Source organism: Bos indicus x Bos taurus, chromosome 3 (assembly GCF_003369695.1).
Source record: "Bos indicus x Bos taurus breed Angus x Brahman F1 hybrid chromosome 3, Bos_hybrid_MaternalHap_v2.0, whole genome shotgun sequence".
In the NCBI taxonomy this organism is placed as follows: domain Eukaryota; kingdom Metazoa; phylum Chordata; class Mammalia; order Artiodactyla; family Bovidae; genus Bos; species Bos indicus x Bos taurus.
Window position 1 is genome coordinate 54,138,099 of NC_040078.1, and position 20,483 is coordinate 54,158,581.

The 20,483-nt window shown below is 37.6% G+C and overlaps 1 protein-coding gene across 8 annotated transcripts in view; it reads left to right on the top strand.

Moving 5' to 3' along the window:
- The window catches only part of LOC113889633 (guanylate-binding protein 6-like), a 72,905-nt gene that overhangs the window by 997 nt on the left and 51,425 nt on the right, over positions 1-20,483 (top strand). For 4 of the 8 annotated variants that reach the window (XM_027536594.1, XM_027536591.1, XM_027536595.1 and 1 more), the window contains exons 2-3: positions 19,086-19,303; positions 20,078-20,205. In XM_027536594.1, coding sequence (XP_027392395.1) covers positions 19,114-19,303; positions 20,078-20,205 — 318 coding nt within the window. In that variant the 5' untranslated portion in view covers positions 19,086-19,113. Of the gene's footprint in view, positions 1-18,762; positions 18,799-19,085; positions 19,304-20,077; positions 20,206-20,483 lie in introns of those variants that run through there. The other 4 variants (XM_027536593.1, XM_027536599.1, XM_027536592.1 and 1 more) reach the window with 3 other exon arrangements.

Genomic DNA, 20,483 nt, shown 5'->3' on the forward strand with positions numbered 1-20,483 from the left:
TTGTTCAAAACCCTCTTGCTCTCTCTCCCTCTTGCTCATTTGCTCTCACTGGCACTTGTGATCACTCTCTGTCTGTTGGTCTGTTTTTTATAATTACATTGGAGTCATTTGTGACATTTATTCAACATGGAGAATCAATCCTGTCCAATGATTCTTCTGTAGATCCAATTTTGAAGATCAATCCTAAACAGGATTGAAAAGCTTTGTTAATTTGAAGTTAAAAGTCCTCTGACTCATTCAAACTAAGAAGCCACACACCTGGATTCTATAAAGTTGTTTGCAGTTGTTCCTCTCACATCTTCCTACAGATTCCTTTAGTCTTCACTGGAAAGAATGCCTTAAAACAATGAGTTATAATAACTGTTAGAGGCTCATGTTTTACTTTCCTATTCTTTGCTTCCTCAACTGAGGAATCAGACAAAAGGAGATGATGCAAGAACAGTGTTTGAACTCGGTTGCTTTTTTGATCTGATAGCAAATTTTATTTGTAGACTTTTTCTTTTTGGTAGCCTAGCATTTTCAGATTGTGTTGAAATGGACCGAATGAATAAAATTGTTCAGTGCAATTATTTTGAATAAATCTCCACCTAACACAACAAACATATATTGCACACGCTATACTAAGAAATAGGATTATAGTATCAATTTTATCCTCAAAATATCCTCCGGGCTGGACCTATAATTTTATTCACATCACTCCTATACTTCTCTTTAAAAACTTGGGTTTAACTAGATAAGGATCCCTGTGTAAGGACACACAAGTAATAACTGAGGAAACTGATATTTTTGATGGTATTAAATGCATATTCAATATTTGACCTATAAATAGAAGACTGAATATTTGAGACATTTTAATGTAATATGTTTACATATTCCAATTATGAGACAGGCTTAGATATTGTAGAAAATCAAATTAATATAAATTACAAACACAAATATGCCAGGAGATTTATGGTTTAATTGCATCTTTGGTACTTAGTTTTTAAAAGTAAACTTTGCCTTAAAAAGGGGCATACACACTGAGGAAACCAGAAGGAAAGAGACACGTGTACCCCAATGTTCATCGCAGCACTGTTTATAATAGCCAGGACATGGAAGCAACCTAGATGTCCATCATCAGATGAATGGATAAGAAAGCTATGGTACATATACACAATGGAGTATTACTCAGCCATTAAAAAGAAAACATTTGAATCAGTTCTAATGAGCTGGATGAAACTGGAGCCTATTATACACAGTGAAGTAAGCCAGAAGGAAAAACACCAATACAGTATAATAACACATATATATGGAATTTAGAAAGATGGTAACAATAACCCTGTGTACGAGACAGCAAAAGAGACACTGATGTATAGAACAGTCTTATGGACTCTATGGGAGAGGGCGAGGGTGGGATGATTTGGGATAATGGCATTGAAACATGTAAAATATCATGTATGAAACGAGATGCCAGTCCAGGTTCGATGCACGATACTGGATGCTTGGGGCTAGTGCACTGGCATGACCTAGAGGGAAGGTATGGGGAGGGAGGAGGGAGGAGGGTTCAGGATGGGGAGCACATGTATACCTGTGGCGGATTCATTTTGATATTTGGCAAAACTAATACAATTATGTAAAGTTTAAAAATAAATTAAAAAAAAAAAAAAAAGCAATTGTAAGGAGAGACTTCTGTGGAGGTCTAGTGATTGAGACTCTGCACTTCCTCTGCAGGTTCGACCTCTGCTTAGGTAACTAAGATCCCACATGCTGAGGGGCATGGCCAAAAACTAAAAAAAAAAAAAAACATTATGAGGAAATCACATATCTCTTTCAACTCAATTTATCTTTTGGTAACATTTTGCCAAATTTGTTTTCTCTCTAAATATGTGCATATGTCTTTCAGGATAATATAAAATGATATTTGCATTATTTTTTTCTTATTCTTATCCTCATTTGTGGGAGTTGCAAAAAACCTGACCCTTCTCAGCTAAGGACTATACAGGACATTCTCCTGCCTTCCCTTTTTGAAAGGGAGGTTGCAAGCTTTCAGTTCAGTTCAGTTCATTGGCTCAGTTGTGTCTGACTCTTTGCAATCCCATGAATTGCAGCATGCCAGGGCTCCCTGTTCATCACCAACTCCCGGAGTTCACTCAAACTCACGTCCATCAAGTCGGTGATGCCATCCAGCCATCTCATCCTCTTTCGTCCCCTTCTCCTCCTGCCCCCAATCCCTCCCAGCATCAGGGTCTTTTCAAATGAGTCAACTCTTCACATGAGGTGGCCAAAGTACTGGAGTTTCAGCTTTAGTATCAGTCCTTCCAATGAACACCCAGGACTGATCTCCTTTAGAATGGACTGGTTGGATCTCCTTGCAGTCCAAGGGACTCTCAAGAATCTTCTCCAACACCACAGTTCAAAAGCATCAATTCTTCAGTGCTCAGCTTTCTTCACAGTCCAACTCTCACATCCATACATGACCACTGGAAAAACCATAGCCTTGACTAGATGGACCTGTGTTGGCAAAGTAATGTCTCCGCTTTTCAATATGCTATCTAGGTTGATCATAACTTTCCTTCCAAGGAGTAAGCGTCTTTTAATTTCATGGCTGCAATCACCATCTGCAGTGATTTTGGAGCCCCCCAATAATAAAGTCTGACACTGTTTCCACTGTTTCCCTATCTATTTCCCATGAAGTGATGGGACCGGATGCCATGATCTTAGTTTTCTGAATGTTGAGCTTTAAACCAGCTTTTTCACTCTCCTTGTTCACTTTCATCACGAGGCTCTTTAGTTCTTCACTTTCTGCCCTAAGAGTGGTGTCATCTGCATATCTGAGGTTATTGATATTTCTCCTGGCAATCTTGATTCCAGCTTGTGCTTCTTCCAGCCCAGCGTTTCTCATGATGTACTCTGCATAGAAGTTAAATAAGCAGTGTGACAATATACAGCCTTGACATACTCCTTTTCCTATTTGGAACCAGTCTGTTGTTCCATGTCCAGTTCTAACTGTTGCTTCCTGACCTGCATATAGTTTTCTCAAGCTTTAAATTGGCCTAATTACCACACAGCTACTGCCTTTTGTACTTATCATTCTTCTACACCTGCAGATGAAAAATGAGCACTTGGGAACCAATAAGCAGTAGAGTGCACATTTGGTGTATGATAGTCACTAGAAAGCTACTGCACATTATTGATAAAGGAATTCTAAGACAACCAATGTGTTTGAGGAAGATTATTCTGCCAAGTAATTTGTTGCTCTAGACTGGATACACTTAACATAAAATTCATCATTTTATCATATTTAAAAGTACAATTCAGTAGCACTAACTGCATTCACATTTTTGTACAACTATCACTACTGTCTATCTCCAGATATTTGGGTTTCTCTCATAGCTTAGTTGGTAAAGAATCAACCTGAAATGCAGGAGACCCTGGTTTGATTCCTGGGTCAGGAAGATCTGCTGGAGAAGGGGTAGGCTCCCCACTCCAGTATTCTTGGGCTTCCCTTGTGGCTCAGCTGGTAAAGAATCTGCCTGCAATGCAGGAGACTTGGGTTTGATCCCTGGGTTGGGAAGAACCCTTGGAGAAGGGAAAGGCTACCCACTTCAGTATTCTGGCCTGGAGAATTCCATGGACTGTATAGTCCATGGGGTTGCAAAGAGTCAGACACGATCACTACTGTCCATCTCCAGATATTTACATCATTCCAAATAGAATTTCCCTGGTGGTTTATACAGTAAAGAATCTGCCTGCAATGTGGGAGATGCAGATTTGATCCCTGGGTCAGGAAGATCCTCTGGAGAAGGGAATGGCAACCCACTCCAGTATTCTTGTCTGGAGAATTCCATGAACAGAGGAGCCTGGAAGGCTACAGTCGACTAAGTGGTTGACACTTTCGGTTTTATCACCATTGTCCATTTCCAGATATTTACATTATTCCAAATAGAAACTTGGGCTTTCCAGATGACTCAGTGGTAAAGAATCTGCCTGCTAATGCAAGAGACATGGGTTCCATCCCTGGATAGGGAAGATGACCTGGAGAAGGAAATGGTAACCTCCTCCAGTATTCTTACCTGGGAAATCCCATGGACAGAGGAGTCTGGTGGGCTACAGTCCACTGGGTCATTCACAACTTAGTATCTAAACAGCAGCAACAACAAATGAAAACTCAATACACTTAAACAAAAATGTCCCTCTCCCGCAGACCCTGCCCCAGCCCATGGTGAATACTATCCTACTTTCTGTCTGTATTAGACTGTTTTAGCTACCACATATAAGTGGAACCATAAAATATTAGTCTTTTTGTGTCTGACTTTTTTCAATTAGCATCATGTTTCCAAGATTTATCAATGTAACATGTATCTGAATTTCCTTGTTTTTACAGGTGAATAACATTCCATAGTATGATATGTTGCATTATGTTTATCTATTCATCCCTTGATTGACATTAGATTTGTTTTCCCCTTTTGGATATTGTGGATACAGTTGCTATGGACATAAGTATATAAATATCTGTTTAAGCTCCTTCTTTTAATACTTTTGTTTGTGTACCTTGAAGTGAAATTGCTGGATCAAATAGTAACTCTATGTTCTATTTTTTGGATGATCCATTATAATGTTTTCTGCAGTGACTGCACCATTTTATATTCCCACCAGTGAAGCACATGTATTCCAATATCCCTACATGTTGGCTAGCACTTGTTTGCTGGCTGGTTGGTTGGTTAGTTTCTTCATAGTAACCTAATGTGTATGAGGTGATAGCTCATTGTGGTTTTGATTACATCCACCTAAGGATAAGTAATGCTGAATATGTTTGCATGTGCTTTCTGGCCATTTGTGTATTTTCTTTGGAAAAATTTCGATTTGAGTCTTTTGCCCACTTTTAAATCTCATTATGGTTGTTGAGTTTTAAGTGTTCTATGTTCTGGGTATTAACTCTTTATCAGATGTATGGTATGGAAATATTCCCTCTTATTCTGTGGTTTGCCCTTGTTACTCTTAATGCAGTAAAGTTTTAGTTTTGACGAAGCCCATTTTATTATTTTTGACAATTTTTGCCCATGCTCTGGTGTCATATCCAAGAAAGCCAAATCTAATGACATGAAGGTTTTCTCTGTGCTTCTTCTAAGATTTTTAATAGTTTTAGCTCTTATATTTAGGTCTTTGATACATTTTGAGTTAGTTTTTATACATGATGTTAAGGTGATTGTCTGTCTTCATTCTTTTCATGGTCTATTTTCATTCTTTTCTCAGTCACATTTGTTGAAAGGACCGCTTTCCAGATTGAATGGTCCTGGCACCCTTGTTGAAAATCACTTTTTTTGTTTGTGTAGCTCTATGGTAAATTTTTTAATCAGGAAGTGTGATACTTCCAAATTTACTTATTTTTTTCAAGATTATTTTGTCTATCTAGGATTCCCTGAGATTCTATATTCATTTAAAAATTCAAAGACCTTTATTTTTATGAAAAAATATTGTTCAGATTTGACAGGAGTTTCATGGATCTGTAGATCATTTTGCTGGTATTTGCATCTTAAAAATTTTAAGTCTTCTAATCCATGAACACAAAATGACTTTCTATTTACTTATGATGTCTTTCTGCAAACTTTGATAGTTTTCATTGTGTGAGCCTTTCACCTCCTTGGTTAACTTAATTCTTGAGTATTTTATTCTTTTTTATAATATTTAAAATTAAGTTTTCTTAAATTCCTTTCTGCTTTTCATTTGTCAATGTATAGAAAAACAACTGATTTTTATGTGTTTACATGATATTTTACAACATTGCTGGATTCATCTGTTTGTTTTAATAGTGTTTTGTGAAATCTTTAGAGTTCTTACATGTAAAATCATGTCATCTGCAGTAGACATAATTTATCTCTTCCTCTCTAATTTGTGTGTTTTTCATTTCTTTATCTTTTCTAATTGGTCTGGCTAGAACCTCTAATACTATGTTGAATAAAAATGGCAATAACAGGATTTCTTGTCTTGTTCCTGATCTTAGAGGAAAAGTTTTTACTATTTTATCATAGAGTATGAAGTTACCGGTGAGTTTTTCATATATAGCTTTTATTATGTTGAGGTAGTCTCTTTCTATTCCTAAATGATGAGTGTTTTTGATCATAATAAAGTGTTGAATTTTGTCCAATGCTTTTTCTGCATTGATGAACCTGTAATCTTTTTCTCTTTTATTCTTCTAATATGGTGTTACATATTTATTGATTTTGTATGAGGAAACATCCTTGCATTTCAGGAATAAACATTGCTTTGTCATAGTGTATAATGTTTTTAATATGTGGCCAGTTTTGGTTTACTATGGCACCCCACTCCAGTACTCTTGCCTAGAAAATCCATGGATAGAGGAGCCTGGTAGGCTACAGTCCATGGGGTCGCGAAGAGTTGGACATGACTGAGCGACTTCACTTTCAATTTTCACTTTCATGCATTGGAGAAGGAAATGGCAACCCACTCCACTGTTCTTGCCTGGAGAATCCCAGGGATGGGGGAGCCTGGTGGGCTGCCATCCATTGGGTCACACAGAGTCGGACATGACTGAAGCGACTTAGCAGCAGCAGCAGTATTTTCTTGAGAATTTTTGCATAAATCACTATAAAATATATTATTGTAGCTTTCCCTTGTCCTGTAGTATCTTCACATGGCTTTGGTATCATGGTAATACTTTTATCATAGAATGAGTAAGGGAATATTTTCTCCTCTTCACTATTTTTTGAAAGACTTAAGAACTGGCATTGTTAGTTCTTTAAATGTTGGAAGTCACCGGTGAAACCATCTGCTTGTGGCTTTTCTTTGTTGGAAGTTCTTTTTGATTCAATCTCCTTTCTCATTATAAGTCTATGCAGATTTCTTATTTCTTTATTATTCAGCCTTGGTAGGTTTTATGTTCTAGGAGTTGGTCAATTTCATCTAAGTTATCCAAGTTTATTGGCATACATCATTCATTCATAGTATAATTATAATTCTTTTTATTTCTATAGAATCTGTAACTGTGTAACCACTTTGATATTTGTTTTTCTTTTTGTCATCCAGTCATCTCTTTTTTCCCTAGTCAGACTAGCTCAGTATTTGTAAAATTTTTTTATCTTTTTGAGGAAGTAGTTTTTAAAAAATATTTTTTCTTTTGTTTTCTATTGTTTATTTTTTTAATTTATGCTCTAACCTTTCTTATTTCATTTGTTCTGCTAGCCCCAGAATTTTTCTTTTTCTATTTAAGTGGTAAATTTAGGTTGTTGATTAATGGATTCTTTTCCTCTTGTCGTAATCATTTAAAGTTATAACTTTCCATATTAACACCATTTTGCTATACATTGTAAGGTTTGTTATGTAGTACTTTTATTTCATTTGTCTCTATTATATAATACTTAAGATTTCATCTTTGACCTATTAGTTAAAAGTGGTTTATTTAGTTTCCACATACTTATTCCAGTTTTAGTCCTCCTGTTTATTTCTAGTTTTATTTCACTGTAGTCATTAAAGGTATTTTGTATAATTTGTCTTTTAAACATTTATTAAAATGCATTTGTTTGATAACATGTATTCTATCCTTCAAAATATTTCATCTGCAGTTGGGAAATGTGTATTCTCTTGTTCAGTTGGGTACTTGTGGTTGTTGTTCAGTCGCCAAGTTTTGTCTAACTCTTTGCAACCCCATGGAGTGCAACACATCAGGCTTCCCTTCCCTCACCATCTCCTAGAGTTAGCCCAAGTTCATGCCCAATGAATCTGTGATGCCAACCAACCATCTCATCCTCTGTTGCCCTCTTCCAATTGATTTAAAGAGTTGTTCATGGCCTCTGTTTTGTTACTGATCTTCTGTCTGGTTTTTCTACCCATTACTGAAGGTAGGACATTAAAGTCTCCTGCTATTATTGTTGAGTGGTCTGTTGCTCAATTCTCTCACCGTTTGCTTTGTATATTTTGAAGCCCAGATGTTTGGGGCATATCACCTTAAAATTGTCTTATCTTAATGATGTGGTGACTTGGTCTTTTTGTCTCTTGAAACAGGGTTTTTATACACCCTTTTTAAAGTTCATATTGTTATAGCTACTGAAACTCTTTTTCCATTACTTTTTGCATAAAATATCTTTTTTTTTCAAACTTTCAGTTTCAATCTATGTGTATCTTTGGCTCTAAATTGGATTGCTTATAGACTGTCTATTTGGATAACCTTTGTTTTTTGATATGCTTCTGCAAATCCATGCTTTTATATTGGAGAATTAACCCACTTACATTTGATTGCAGGAGTTTCACACATTTTACATTTAATGTAATTACTGATAAGGAAAAATTTTTTTAATATATTTTGCTATTTATTTTCCATGTGTCACTGCTTTTTATTCCTCATTTTCTTTATTTCTGCCTTCTTTTATGATTAGTTGATTTTTTGTAATGATAGTTTTTACTCTCTTCACCCTTCCTTTTGCATATATTCTATAGATTTTTTTTTTTGCAATGGCCATAAGGATTACATGTAACACTCTTATGCTATAAAATTTATTTTGAATAGACACAGACTTAACTTCAAATGCATGCAAAAACTCTACTCTTTAATTGTTCTGCCTTCTCTCTGCTTTAAGTTTTTGTTGACAAAAATTACATTTTTATGCATTTTCTATTCATTAACAAAGATTTGTAATTTTTATGTATTTATTTCTTAAATGCTATAGAAAATACAAAGTGGAGCTACAACAGAAAATTACAATAAACTTGGTTTTATATTTACTCACATATTCCCTTTCCCAGAAAACATTAAATATTCATATGGTTTCCAGACATTGTCTAATATTCTTTTATTTCAAACTGAAGGACCCGTGTTTGCATTTCTTATAGGGCACACCCATATGAAATGAATATCATAATAATGAATATCACCACTTTTGTTAATTTGGAAATCTCTTAATTCCTCCTCATTTCTGAAAGATGATTGTGGTGGAAATAGAATTCTTGATTAACTGAATTTTACCCCCTTTTTAGCACTTTAAATATGTAATTCTATTGCCTTTTAACCTCCAAGACTTTTGCTGAGAAATTGGCTGATTGAATTGGAAGAAATAGGTTGTTTCTCTTTAGTTGCTTTCTAGATCCTCTTTTTGTTATTTAACATTTTCTTTATAATTGGTCTCAGCATGAGTCTCTATGGATTTATTCTATTTGGGTTCTTAGGCTTCTTGTATTTGTAGATTTTTTATCTTTCACCAGATTGGGAATTTCTCTGGCCATTATTTAGCAAATAATCTCTCTGCCCCACATCCTACCTTCTCCTTCAGGGACTTACATAATGCATATATCAGTCTACTTGACTATATCCCATAAATCTCTTAGGCTATATTCACTTAAAAAAAAAATCCTTCCTTTCTTCTGTTCCTGAGAATTGATAATTTCAAATGTCCTGTTTTCTAGCTTTGCTGATTATTTCCTTTGTTTGATCAAATCTGATTGCCTCTGGAATATATCTAAATTCAATTATTTTCCAGCTTCAGAATTTCTGTGTGGTTTGTCTCTGTTGATTTTCTGATTTTGTTCACATGTTGTTTTCCTCCTTTCTTTAGTTCTTTGTCTGTTTCCCTTTAGTTTGTAAGCACACTTGTTAAAGTCTTTGCCTGGGACATCCAATGCATGTGTTTCTTTGGAGATGTTTTCTACCAGCTTATTTTTTTCATTTGGTCATATTTTCCTGTTTATTTATATGCCTTATGATTTTATTGTTGATGCTGAAAATTAAGAATTTACAAAAGCATCCACCTTCCCTGTTCTTTGCATACTGACTTTCTGCCAAGAAGTCTTTTTCTAAGCTAGTACTTGATTTTGAGTATTGAGAATAACCTAAAGAGATGCCTTATGGCCTTTTCTGAAGGCCTCAGGCTTTTCTGAATATGTATCTTTCATGGGTCTCAATGTGGCTTTTTTCAGTTTTTCCATATATATTTTGCATTTAAATATCTTAATATCCTGAAGTGTATCTCCTTGGCACTTTTGATCACTTGTTTTTTTGTCTCCACCATGAAAAGGTAAAATTCCATTTCTCCTCTCAAAACTATTGTTCACTTCTGGTCACTAGATGTATAGGTATTTGTTTCACACCAAGCAATTCTTTTAAAATTTTTTTAGTTAATTAATTTATTTTAATTAGAGGCTAATTATTTTACGATATTATGGTGGTTTTTGCCATACACTGACATGAATCAGCCATGGGTGTATATGTGTCCCTCTGTCCCAAACCCCCTTCCCACTTCCCTCCCCATTCCATCTCTCTGAGTTGTCCCAGTGCACCGGCTTTGAGTTTCCTGTTTCATGCATCGAACTTGGACTGGTCACCTATTTCACGTATGGTAATATATATATTTCAATATTATTCTCTCAAATCATCCCACCCTCGCCCTCTCCCACAGAGTCCAAAATTCTGTTCTTTATATCTGTGTCTCTTTTGCTGCCTTGCATATAGGGTCATCCTTACTATCTTTCTAAATTCCATATATATGCGTTAATGTACTGTATTGGTGTTTTTCTTTCTGACTTACTTTACTCTGTAGAATAGGCTCCAGTTTCATCCATCTCATTAGAACTGACTCAAATGCATTTTTTTAAATAGCTGAGTAATATTCCATGTGTATATGTACCACAACTTTCTTATCCACTCATACGCCAGTGAACATCTAGGTTGCTTCCCTGTCCTAGCTATTGTAAATAGTGTTGCAATGAACATTGTGGTCTCCTTCAATTCTGGTTTTCTCGGTCAAACCAAGCAATTCTAACACTAATTACTAAAGTTATTCCATAAGCTTCTGGTTAAGATTTCAGTCCCACAAGACTATCACTGAGTTCAGACGCCTATTACAAGTTCTGGTTTTTCTTGTGCTTCTGACTGCTGCTGCTGCTGCTAAGTCACTTCAGTCGTGTCCGACTCTGTGCAACCCCATAGACGGCAGCCCACCAGGCTCCCCCACCCCTGAGATTCTCCAGGCAAGAACACTGGAGTAGGTTGCCATTTCCTTCTCCAATGCATGAAAGTGAAAAGTGAAAGTAAAGTCGCTCAGTCGTATCCGACTCCCAGCGACCCCATGGACTGCAGCCCACTAGGTTCCTCCATCCATGGGATTTTCCAGGCAAGAGTACTGGAGTAGGGTGCCATCACCTTCTCTGGTGCTTCTGACTAACTGGCTATAAATTGAATTTTCCCATCATCTTTTCCTCAGGCACAATAATTTCCTAGAATAGTAGATGAAACTGAGACCAGTTCCTCAGGTTGCCCATGACAGGTTAAAACATTGTAAATACTGTTTCTCAGTTCTATTTGGTTTGAAGAAGGGAATTGGAAACTAGAATGCTGCCTTAGATGGTCTTTTTTGTGTCCTAACAGTTATCTCTTGCCCCAATCTTTGTGAATCTGTTTCTTTGTGTTTTTCTTAAGCAATTTTCATTGCTTCTTTTCAACTGATATCCAAGTTATGTTGTTACCTACTCCTCCTCTATCCCTGCCTGGGATCCATGTGAGGTAGACAAAGATATGAAAATGTAGCCTTTCAGATCAGATCAGATCAGATCAGTCGCTCAGTCATGTCCGACTCTTTGCAACCCCATGAATCGCAGCACACCAGGCCTCCCTGTTCATCACCAACTCCTGGAGTTCACTCAGACTCATGTCCATTGAGTCAGTGATGCCATCCAGCCATCTCCTCCTCTGTCGTCCCCTTCTCCTCCTGCCCCCAATCCCTCCCAGCATCAGGGTCTTTTCCAATGAGTCAACTCTTCGCATGAGGTGGCCAAAGTACTGGAGTTTCAGCTTTAGCATCATTCCTTCCAAAGAAATCCCAGGGCTGATCTCCTTCAGAATGGACTGGTTGGATCTCCTTGCAGTCCAAGGGACTCTCAAGAGTCTTCTCCAACACCACAGTTCAAAAGCATCAATTCTTTGGTGCTCAGCCTTCTTCACAGTCCAACTCTCAACATCCATACATGACCACAGGAAAAACCATAGCCTTGGCTAGACGAACCTTTGTTGGCAAAGTAATGTCTCTGCTTTTGAATATGCTATCTAGGTTGGTCATAACTTTCCTTCCAAGGAGTAAGCGTCTTTTAATTTCATGGCTGCAGTCACCACCTGTAGTGATTTTGGAGCCCAGAAAAATAAAGTCTGACACTGTTTCCACTGTTTCCCCATCTATTTCCCATGAAGTGGTGGGATCGGATGCCATGATCTTCATTTTCTGAATGTTGAGCTTTAAGCCAACTTTTTCACTCTCCACTTTCACTTTCATCAAGAGGCTTTTGAGTTCCTCTTCACTTTCTGCCATAAGGGTGGTGTCATCTGCATATCTGAGGTTATTGATATTTCTCCCGGCAATCTCAATTCCAGCTTGTGTTTCTTCCAGTCCAGTGTTTCTCATGATGTACTCTGCATATAAGTTAAATAAACAGGGTGACAATATACAGCCTTGACGAACTCCTTTTCCTATTTGGAACCAGTCTGTTGTTCCATGTCCAGTTCTAACTGTTGCTTCCTGACTTGCATATAGGTTTCTCAAGAGGCAGGTCAGGTGATCTGGTATTCCCATCTCTTTCAGAATTTTCCACAGTTTATTGTGACCCACACAGTCAAAGGCTTTGGCATAGTCAATAAAGCAGAAATAGATGTTTTTCTGGAACTCTCTTGCTTTTTCTATGATCCAGCAGATGTTGGCAGTTTGATCTCTGGTTCCTCTGCCTTTTCTAAAACCAGCTTGAACATCAGGAAGTTTAGACAGGTTATATTACACAAATCCTTCGTTTGCCTCTTGGTGGGTCTCTAGCCAAAAGACAATGAAGACAAAGATTGGGAGAAGGATTTATTACATGCAACAATAAAGGAGAACACTGAGGATATTTCCCAAAGCAGTGTCTCCTTGAACAGCAAAATTGGAGAAGTTTTAAGCTAAGGGTATATGCATATTCATGAAGGGGCTTGAGTAGAGAGAATTCAACACCAAATTACGGCAAGGTTGACAGAGTTCAAGCTTAGTTGATGGAAGTCACAAGGGTCAGAAAAGGTGAAAATCACCTTTCCTTAAGTTCTGACCATTCTAGGGTCTCATCATGTAGCTACCATCCTCCACTTGGGTGGAGGTGCTAGTTGCTGTTGGACTCAAAAATATGTATCAGATTGGTATGTATATTTCTTGAGTAGGATCTAGGACTATGTTTTATTGCTGAACTATTGTTTTTGCAACAGTTTTTGCTTTTTTCCTGCATTCTTTCTCTTACCTTAAGATCATTAATTACTGAAATCTATTCAAGAGGAAGCATCATGGCCAGGTTTATCTCACAAAATGACAGATAAAAAATGATTTCTCTTATGTCAGTGTAGCTCTAAGCTCTTGCTTTGAATGATTCTATGAAGACCTATAAGACCTTCTAGAATTAACACCAAAAACAGGTCTCATTTTCATCATAGAGGATTAGAATGCAAAAGTAGGAAGTCAAGAGACACCTAGAGGAACAGGCAAATTTGGCTCTGGAGTATAAAATGAACCAGTGCAAAGGCTAACAGAGAAATGCCAAGAAATGCACTGGTCATAGCAAACACTCTTCCAACAACGCAAGAGTTGACTCTACACATGGACTCACCAGATGGTCAATACTGAAATCAACTGATTGTATTCTTTGCAGCTGAAGATGGAGAAGCTCTGTACAGTCAGCAAAATCAAGATCAGGAGCTGGCTGTGGCTCAGATCATTGGATCCTTATTGCAAAATTCAGGCTTAAATGGGAGAAAGTAGGGAAAAACCAGTAGGCCTTTAAGGTATAACCTAAATTTCTTACAATTATACAGTGGAAGTGAAGAATAGGTTCAAGGGATTAGATCTGGTAGATGGAGTGCCTGAAGAACTATGGACAGAGGTTCCCAACGTTGTACAGGAAGTGGTAACCAAAGTTCTCCCCAAGAAAAAGAAATGCAAAAAGGCTAACATTGTCTGAGAAGGCATTAAAAATATCTGAGGAAAGAAGAAAATTAAAAGGCAAAGGAGAGGGAAACATATACCCAACTTAATGCAAAGTTCCAGAGGGTAGCAAGGAGAGATAAGAAAGTCTTCTTAAGTTAACTATGCAAAAAAAAAAAAAAAAGGAAAACAATAGAATGGGAAAGACTAGAGAGCTCTTCAGGAAAATCAGAGATACCAAGGGAAAACTTTATGCAAAATGGGCACAATAAAGGACAGGAATGGCAAGGACCTAAGAAAAGCTGAAGATATTAAGAAGAGGTAGTAAGAATACACTGAAGAACTACACAAAAAAAGGTCTTAATGACCCAGATAACTATGATAGTGTGGTCCCTAACCTAGAGCCAGACATTCTGGAAATTGAAGTCAAGTGGGCCTTAGGAAACATCACTGCAAACAAAGCTAGTGGAGGTGATGGAATTCCAGCTAAGGTGTTTCAAATTCTAAAAGATGATGCTGTTAAAATTCTACGCTCAATATGTCAGCAAATTTGGAAAACTCAGCAGTGACCACAGGACTGGGAAAGGTCATTTTTCATTCCAATCCCAAAGAAAGGCAGTGCCAAAGAATGTTCAAACTACCATATAGTTGCGCTCATTTCACATGCTAGCAAGATAGTGCTCAAAATCCTTCAAGGTAGACTTCAACAGTACATGAAACAACAACTTTCAGATGTACAAGCTGACATTTAGAAAAGACACAGGAACCAGAGATCAAATTGCCAACACCAGCTGGATCATAGAAAAAACAAGGGAATTCCAAAGATACATCAATTTCTGCTTCAATGACTATGCTAAAGCCTTTGACTGTGTACATCACAAAAAATTGTGGAAAATTCTCAAACAGATGTGAATATTAAACACCTTACATGCCTCCTGAGAAACCTGTATGTAGGACAAGAAACATCAGTTACAACCAAACATGGAACAATGCCCTGGTTTCAAATTGGGAAAGAGGTATGTCAAGGCTGTATATTGTCACCCTGATTATTTAACTTATATGTGGAGTACATCATGCAAAATGGTGGACTGGATGGCTCACAAGCTGGAATCAAGATTGCTGGAAGAAATATCAAAAACCTTAGATATGCAGGTGATACCACCCTAAGGCAGAAACTGAAGAGGAACTATAGAGCCTGAGAATAGAGGAGAGTGAAAACCTACTTAAAACTAGACATTCAAACTAAGATCATGGCATCTGGTGCCATCGCTTAATGGCAAATGGAAGGGGAAAAAGTGGAAGTACTGACAGATTTTATTTTCTTGGGCTCGAAAATCACTGCAGATGGTGACTGCAGCCATAAAATTAAAAGATATTTGCTCCTTGGAAGAAAAACCATGACAAACCATCAGTTCATTCAGTTGCTCAGTCGTGTCCAACTCTGCGATCCTATGGACTGCAGCATGCCAGGATTCCCTGCCATCACCAACTCCCAGATCTTGCTCAAACTCATGTCCCTTAAGTCAGTGATGCCACCCAACCATTTCATCCTCTGTCATCCCCTTATCAGGGTCTTTTCCAATGATTCAGTTCTTCACATCAGGTGGCCAAAGTATCGGATCTTTAGCTTCAGCATCAGTCCTTTCAATGAATATTCAGTACTGATTTCCTTTAGAATGAACTGTTTGGATTTCCTTGCAGTCCAAGGGACTCTCAAGAGTCTTTTCCAATGCCACAGTTCAAAACCATCAATTCATTGGCACTCAGCTTTCTTCATAGTCCAACTCTCACATCCATACATAACTACTGGAAAAATCATAGCTTTGACTAGACAGACCTTTGTCAGCAAAGTAATGTCTCTGCTTTTTAATATACTGTTTAGTTTTGTCATAGCTTTTCTTCCAAGGAGCAAGTGTCTTTTAATTTCATGGCTGCAATTACCATTTGCAGTGATTTTGGAGCCCAGAAAAATAAAGTCAGCCACTGTTTCCCCATCTATTTGCCATGAAGTGATGGGACCGGATGCCATGATCTTAGTTTTCTGAATGTTGAGTTTTAAGCCAACTTTTTCACTCTCCTCTTTCACTTTCATAAAGAGGCTCTTTAGTTCTTCTTCGCTTTCTGCCATAAGGGTTGTGTCATCTGCATATCTGAGGTTATTGATATTTCTCCCTGCAATCTTGATTCCAGCTTTTGCTTCATCTAGTCTGGCATTTCACATGATGTACTCTGCATATAAATTAAAAAGTCAGAGTGACAATATACAGCCTTGACATACTCCTTTCCCAATTTGGAACCAGTCCTTTGTTCCATGTCTGGTTCTAGCCGTTTCTTCTTGACCTGTATATAGATTTCTCAGGAGGCAGGTCAGGTGGTCTGATATTCCCACCTCTTTCAGATTTTTCCAGAGTTTGTTGTGATCCACACAGTCAAAGGCTTTAGGATAGTCAATGAAGCACCTGTTTTTCTGGGACTCTCTTGATTTTTCTGTGATCCAATTGATGTTGGGAACTTGATCTCTGGTTCCTCTGTCTTTTATAAATCCAGCTTGAATATCTGGAACAGTTCACCTACTGTTGAAGCCTGACTTGGAGAATTTTGAGCATTACTTTGCTAGCATGTGAGATGAGTCCAATTGTGCAGTAGTTTGAACTTTCTTTGGCACTGCCTTTCTTTGGATTGGAATGAAAACTGACCTTTCCAGTCCCGTGACCCCTGCTGAGTTTTCCAGATTTGCTGGCATATTAAGTGCAGCACTTTCACAGCATCATCTTTTAAGATTTGAAATAACTCAATTGGAATTCCATAACCTCCACTAGCTTTGTTCGTAGTGATGCTTTCCATTTGACTTTGCACTCCAGGATGTCTGGTTCTAGGTGAGTTATCACACCATTGTGGTTACCTGGTTCATGAGGATCTTTTTTGTATAGTGTTTCTGTGTATTCTTGCCACCTCTTCTTAATATCTTCTGCTTTTTTTAGATCCATACCATTTCTTTCCTTTATTGTGCTTATCTTTGCATGAAATGTTCCTTTGGTATCTCTAATTTTCTTGAAGAGATCTCTAGTCTTTCCCATTCTATTGTTTTCCTCTTTTTCTTTGCACTGAGGAAGGCTTTATCTCTCCTTGCTATTCTTTGGAACTCTGCATTCAGATGGATGTATCTTTCCTTTTCTCCTTTGCCTTTCATTTCTCTTGTTTTCTCAACTATTTATAAGATCTCCTCAGACAACCATTTTGCCTTTTTGCATTTCTTTTTCTTGCATATGGTTTTGATCACTGCCTCCTATACAATGTTACCAGCCTCTGTCTACATGTTTTCAAGCACTCTATCTATCAGATCTAATCACTTGAATCTATTTGTCACTTCCACTGTATAATCATAAAGGATTTGATTTACATCATACCTGCAAGATCTAGTGTTTTCCCCTACTTTCATCAATTTAAGTCTGAGTTTTTTGATAAGGGGTTTGTGAGCTGAGCCACAGTCGGCTCCTTGTCTTGTGTTTTGCTGACTGCATAGAGCTTCTCCATCTTTGGCTGCAAAGAATATACTCAATCTGATTTTGGTATTGACCATTTGGTGATGTCCATGCTTAGAGTCATGTCTTGTGTTTTGGAAGAGGCTGTTTGCTATGAAAGCAGACACATCATTTTGGCCACAAAGGTTCATATAGTCAAAGCTATGGTCTTTCCAATAGTTATGTATGGATTTGAGCGTTAGACCATAAAGAAGGTTGAACTCCAAAGAACTGATGATTTCAAATTGTGGTGCTGAAGAAGACTCTTGGAGAAGACAGCAAGGAAGTCAAACCAGTCAATCCTAAAGGAAATCAACTCTGAATATTCATTGGAAGAACTGATGCTGAAGCTTAAGCTCCAATATTTGGCTACTTGATGCAAAGAACTGACTTATTGGAAATGACCCTGATGGGGGGAAAGATTGAGGGCAAGAGAAGATGGGTGCAGTGGAGGATAAGACAGTTAGATGGCATCACTGACTCAATGGACATGTATTGGAGCAAACTCTGGGAGATCATGAAAGACAGGGAAGCCTGGCTTCCTGCAGTCCACGGGGTTGCAAAGAGTCAGACAAGACTTAGTGATTGAACAACAGCACAAAACTCTTGTGTCCCCGATGAGACAGCAAAACAACCAAATTGTTGGTTAGAATAACATCTGATAGTTCTATGAAACAGTTGAAAGTCTAAAATAAGTTCCTCTTTTTTTGAGAACCCTATAACCATGCACTTACAGTTATAATGTTTTAAATAAGATCTGCTCCATTTCTTCTGGATAAAGAGATGAAACTAGAGAATGGGTTATCTCCTTCTGACAAAGACTGCACCACCCTGGTGTTGTTGGGCTAAAGGCAACAAAAACACCACTAATTTCTGTACCATTTTAAATGTGGCTTCCTGACTGGGTATTTATTTGATTGTTTTAGACTCTCAACTGTTTCATAGAACTACCAGAAAGTTATTTTAGCCAAAAATTTGGTTGTTTTTGATGTCCGCTTGGAGAAGCAAGAGTTTAGAGCCTTCCAGTCTGCCATTTGCTCAGTTGTCTAGAATATAATCCTGGTTCTATTACTTATTCACTCAGATTTTGTGAGGCTCATTTATATCCTTGGCAAAGGTATATAATAATTTCTAATTTGTAGATTCCAATAAGTACCAGCGTATTAATAGCTGGCTATTGAGTCAGACACGAATGAGCGACTTCACTTTCACTTTTCACTTTCATGCATTAGAGAAGGAAAAGGCAACCCACTCTAGTGTTCTTGCCTGGAGAATCCCAGGGATGGGGGAGCCTGGTGGGCTGCCGTCTATGGAGTTGCACAGAGTTGGACACGACTGAAGCAACTTAGCAGCAGCAGCAGCATTGTCAAGTATGTACCGTAGGATTTGGCATATTGGAGGCCTTCAGTGCATGGTAACAACTAGGTGAATTAAATTCTTGCTGTTGAAGTGAAATTATGGAGAGTAATGTTACCTTTTCTTTTATTAATGATATCATTAGTGGTTTGAGAGAATGATATAAGATTCCCTCTGCAGTATGCTATTTCTAGGTTACATTCTGTCTCATGGAAATTAAGGAAGTCTCACTCAGTCCTAAATGGGTGTGTGCTTTGAATAACTTGGAATTGGAGAAAACTTTGTAATTTTATTTCTGCAGGGAGACTCTTTTAAGTTTGCAGGTAGCCATGGCATCTGGATGGGACATGATGGCCCCTATTTCTCTGGTAGAAAATGACAACGAGCAACTGTCAGTGAACCAGGAAGCTATAGAGACTCTTGAGAAGATTTCTCAGCCAGTGGTGGTAGTAGCCATTGTAGGACTGTATCGTACGGGTAAATCCTACTTGATGAACCGTCTTGCAGGACAGAAACATGGTGAGTGTTGTACTGGGGCAGAGGTCATTGCATGACTCCAACTATACCTCATATTCTTAGTTTTTTCCCTGTGCATGTGAATGGAGAATCAGATTCCCCTCAATAAACCAACCTTAAACTTAACCTTAAAATTCTTACCACTAAATCACTACCTTATTGTCATTTGTTACCATATTTGTTGTTTTACTCCTGTTAACAAAAATCTCTCCTACTAATGCCCTAAATTCTACCTTATTTCACTTGCTGAAGCACTGGGTTCTTGCATTGTAGTGTGCTTTATCTTGAAACACATTTTACTTTTTTATGAAATATTCCCAATAATATATAACTGTGTTTGAATATCTATCATGTTCCTTCTTGAATTTTATATCTTTTTGGGTAACTCCCCTTTTAAAAATACTATTTGGTCTGGCAAAAAAATAATTTTAATTTTTTCCACTTTTTCTATGTCTCTCATCAATCCAATTCTCTCTGGCTTTGAACCTTACCATTTGTTCAAAATGCCCTTATAATGGTTATCAATTACCTCCTTTTTGTCTGCTTCATGGATACGTTTTTGTCTTCATGTTGAACCCATGCTTGGCATAATTTTCACAATTAATATTCCTCCTCCCTGAAATAGATGAAACACAAAAGTAGGACATTCTTGAGGAAATAGAGAAAGCAGAATAGTGCATCCTGGGGTACTTGCATTCCAGTAAGTCTGACTTCATAGCCCTGGCCTATTTAGATTATCCTCTGTCACTGAATGTTGCTCTCTCTTTTCATTTGCAGGTTTCCCTCTGGGCTCTACAGTGCAGTCTAAAACCAAGGGCATCTGGATGTGGTGTGTGCCTCACCCTTTCAAATCAGACCACACTCTGGTCCTTCTGGACACTGAGGGCCTGGGAGATGTTGAAAAGGTAAGATAGGGAGTCACAGATGAATCCTTTTTATTCTGTATTTTCTCCTTATGTTTTTATGATCCTTTGTAATTTAGTTACTGAGATGTATTTGTAAAATTTAGAAATTCAGGCGTAGTAAATGAAGCAAATCTTGGTTTGTTTGAACCTTTAGGTAAAAATCTTTTTTGTAAAGATGTTAGGTAAAAATGTTAGATAAAACTTTTTATTTATTGGCACTTGGTGGATGATTCAATTAAATTTAGTAAATAAGTACCATACAGCTTAGTTCCAAGCCT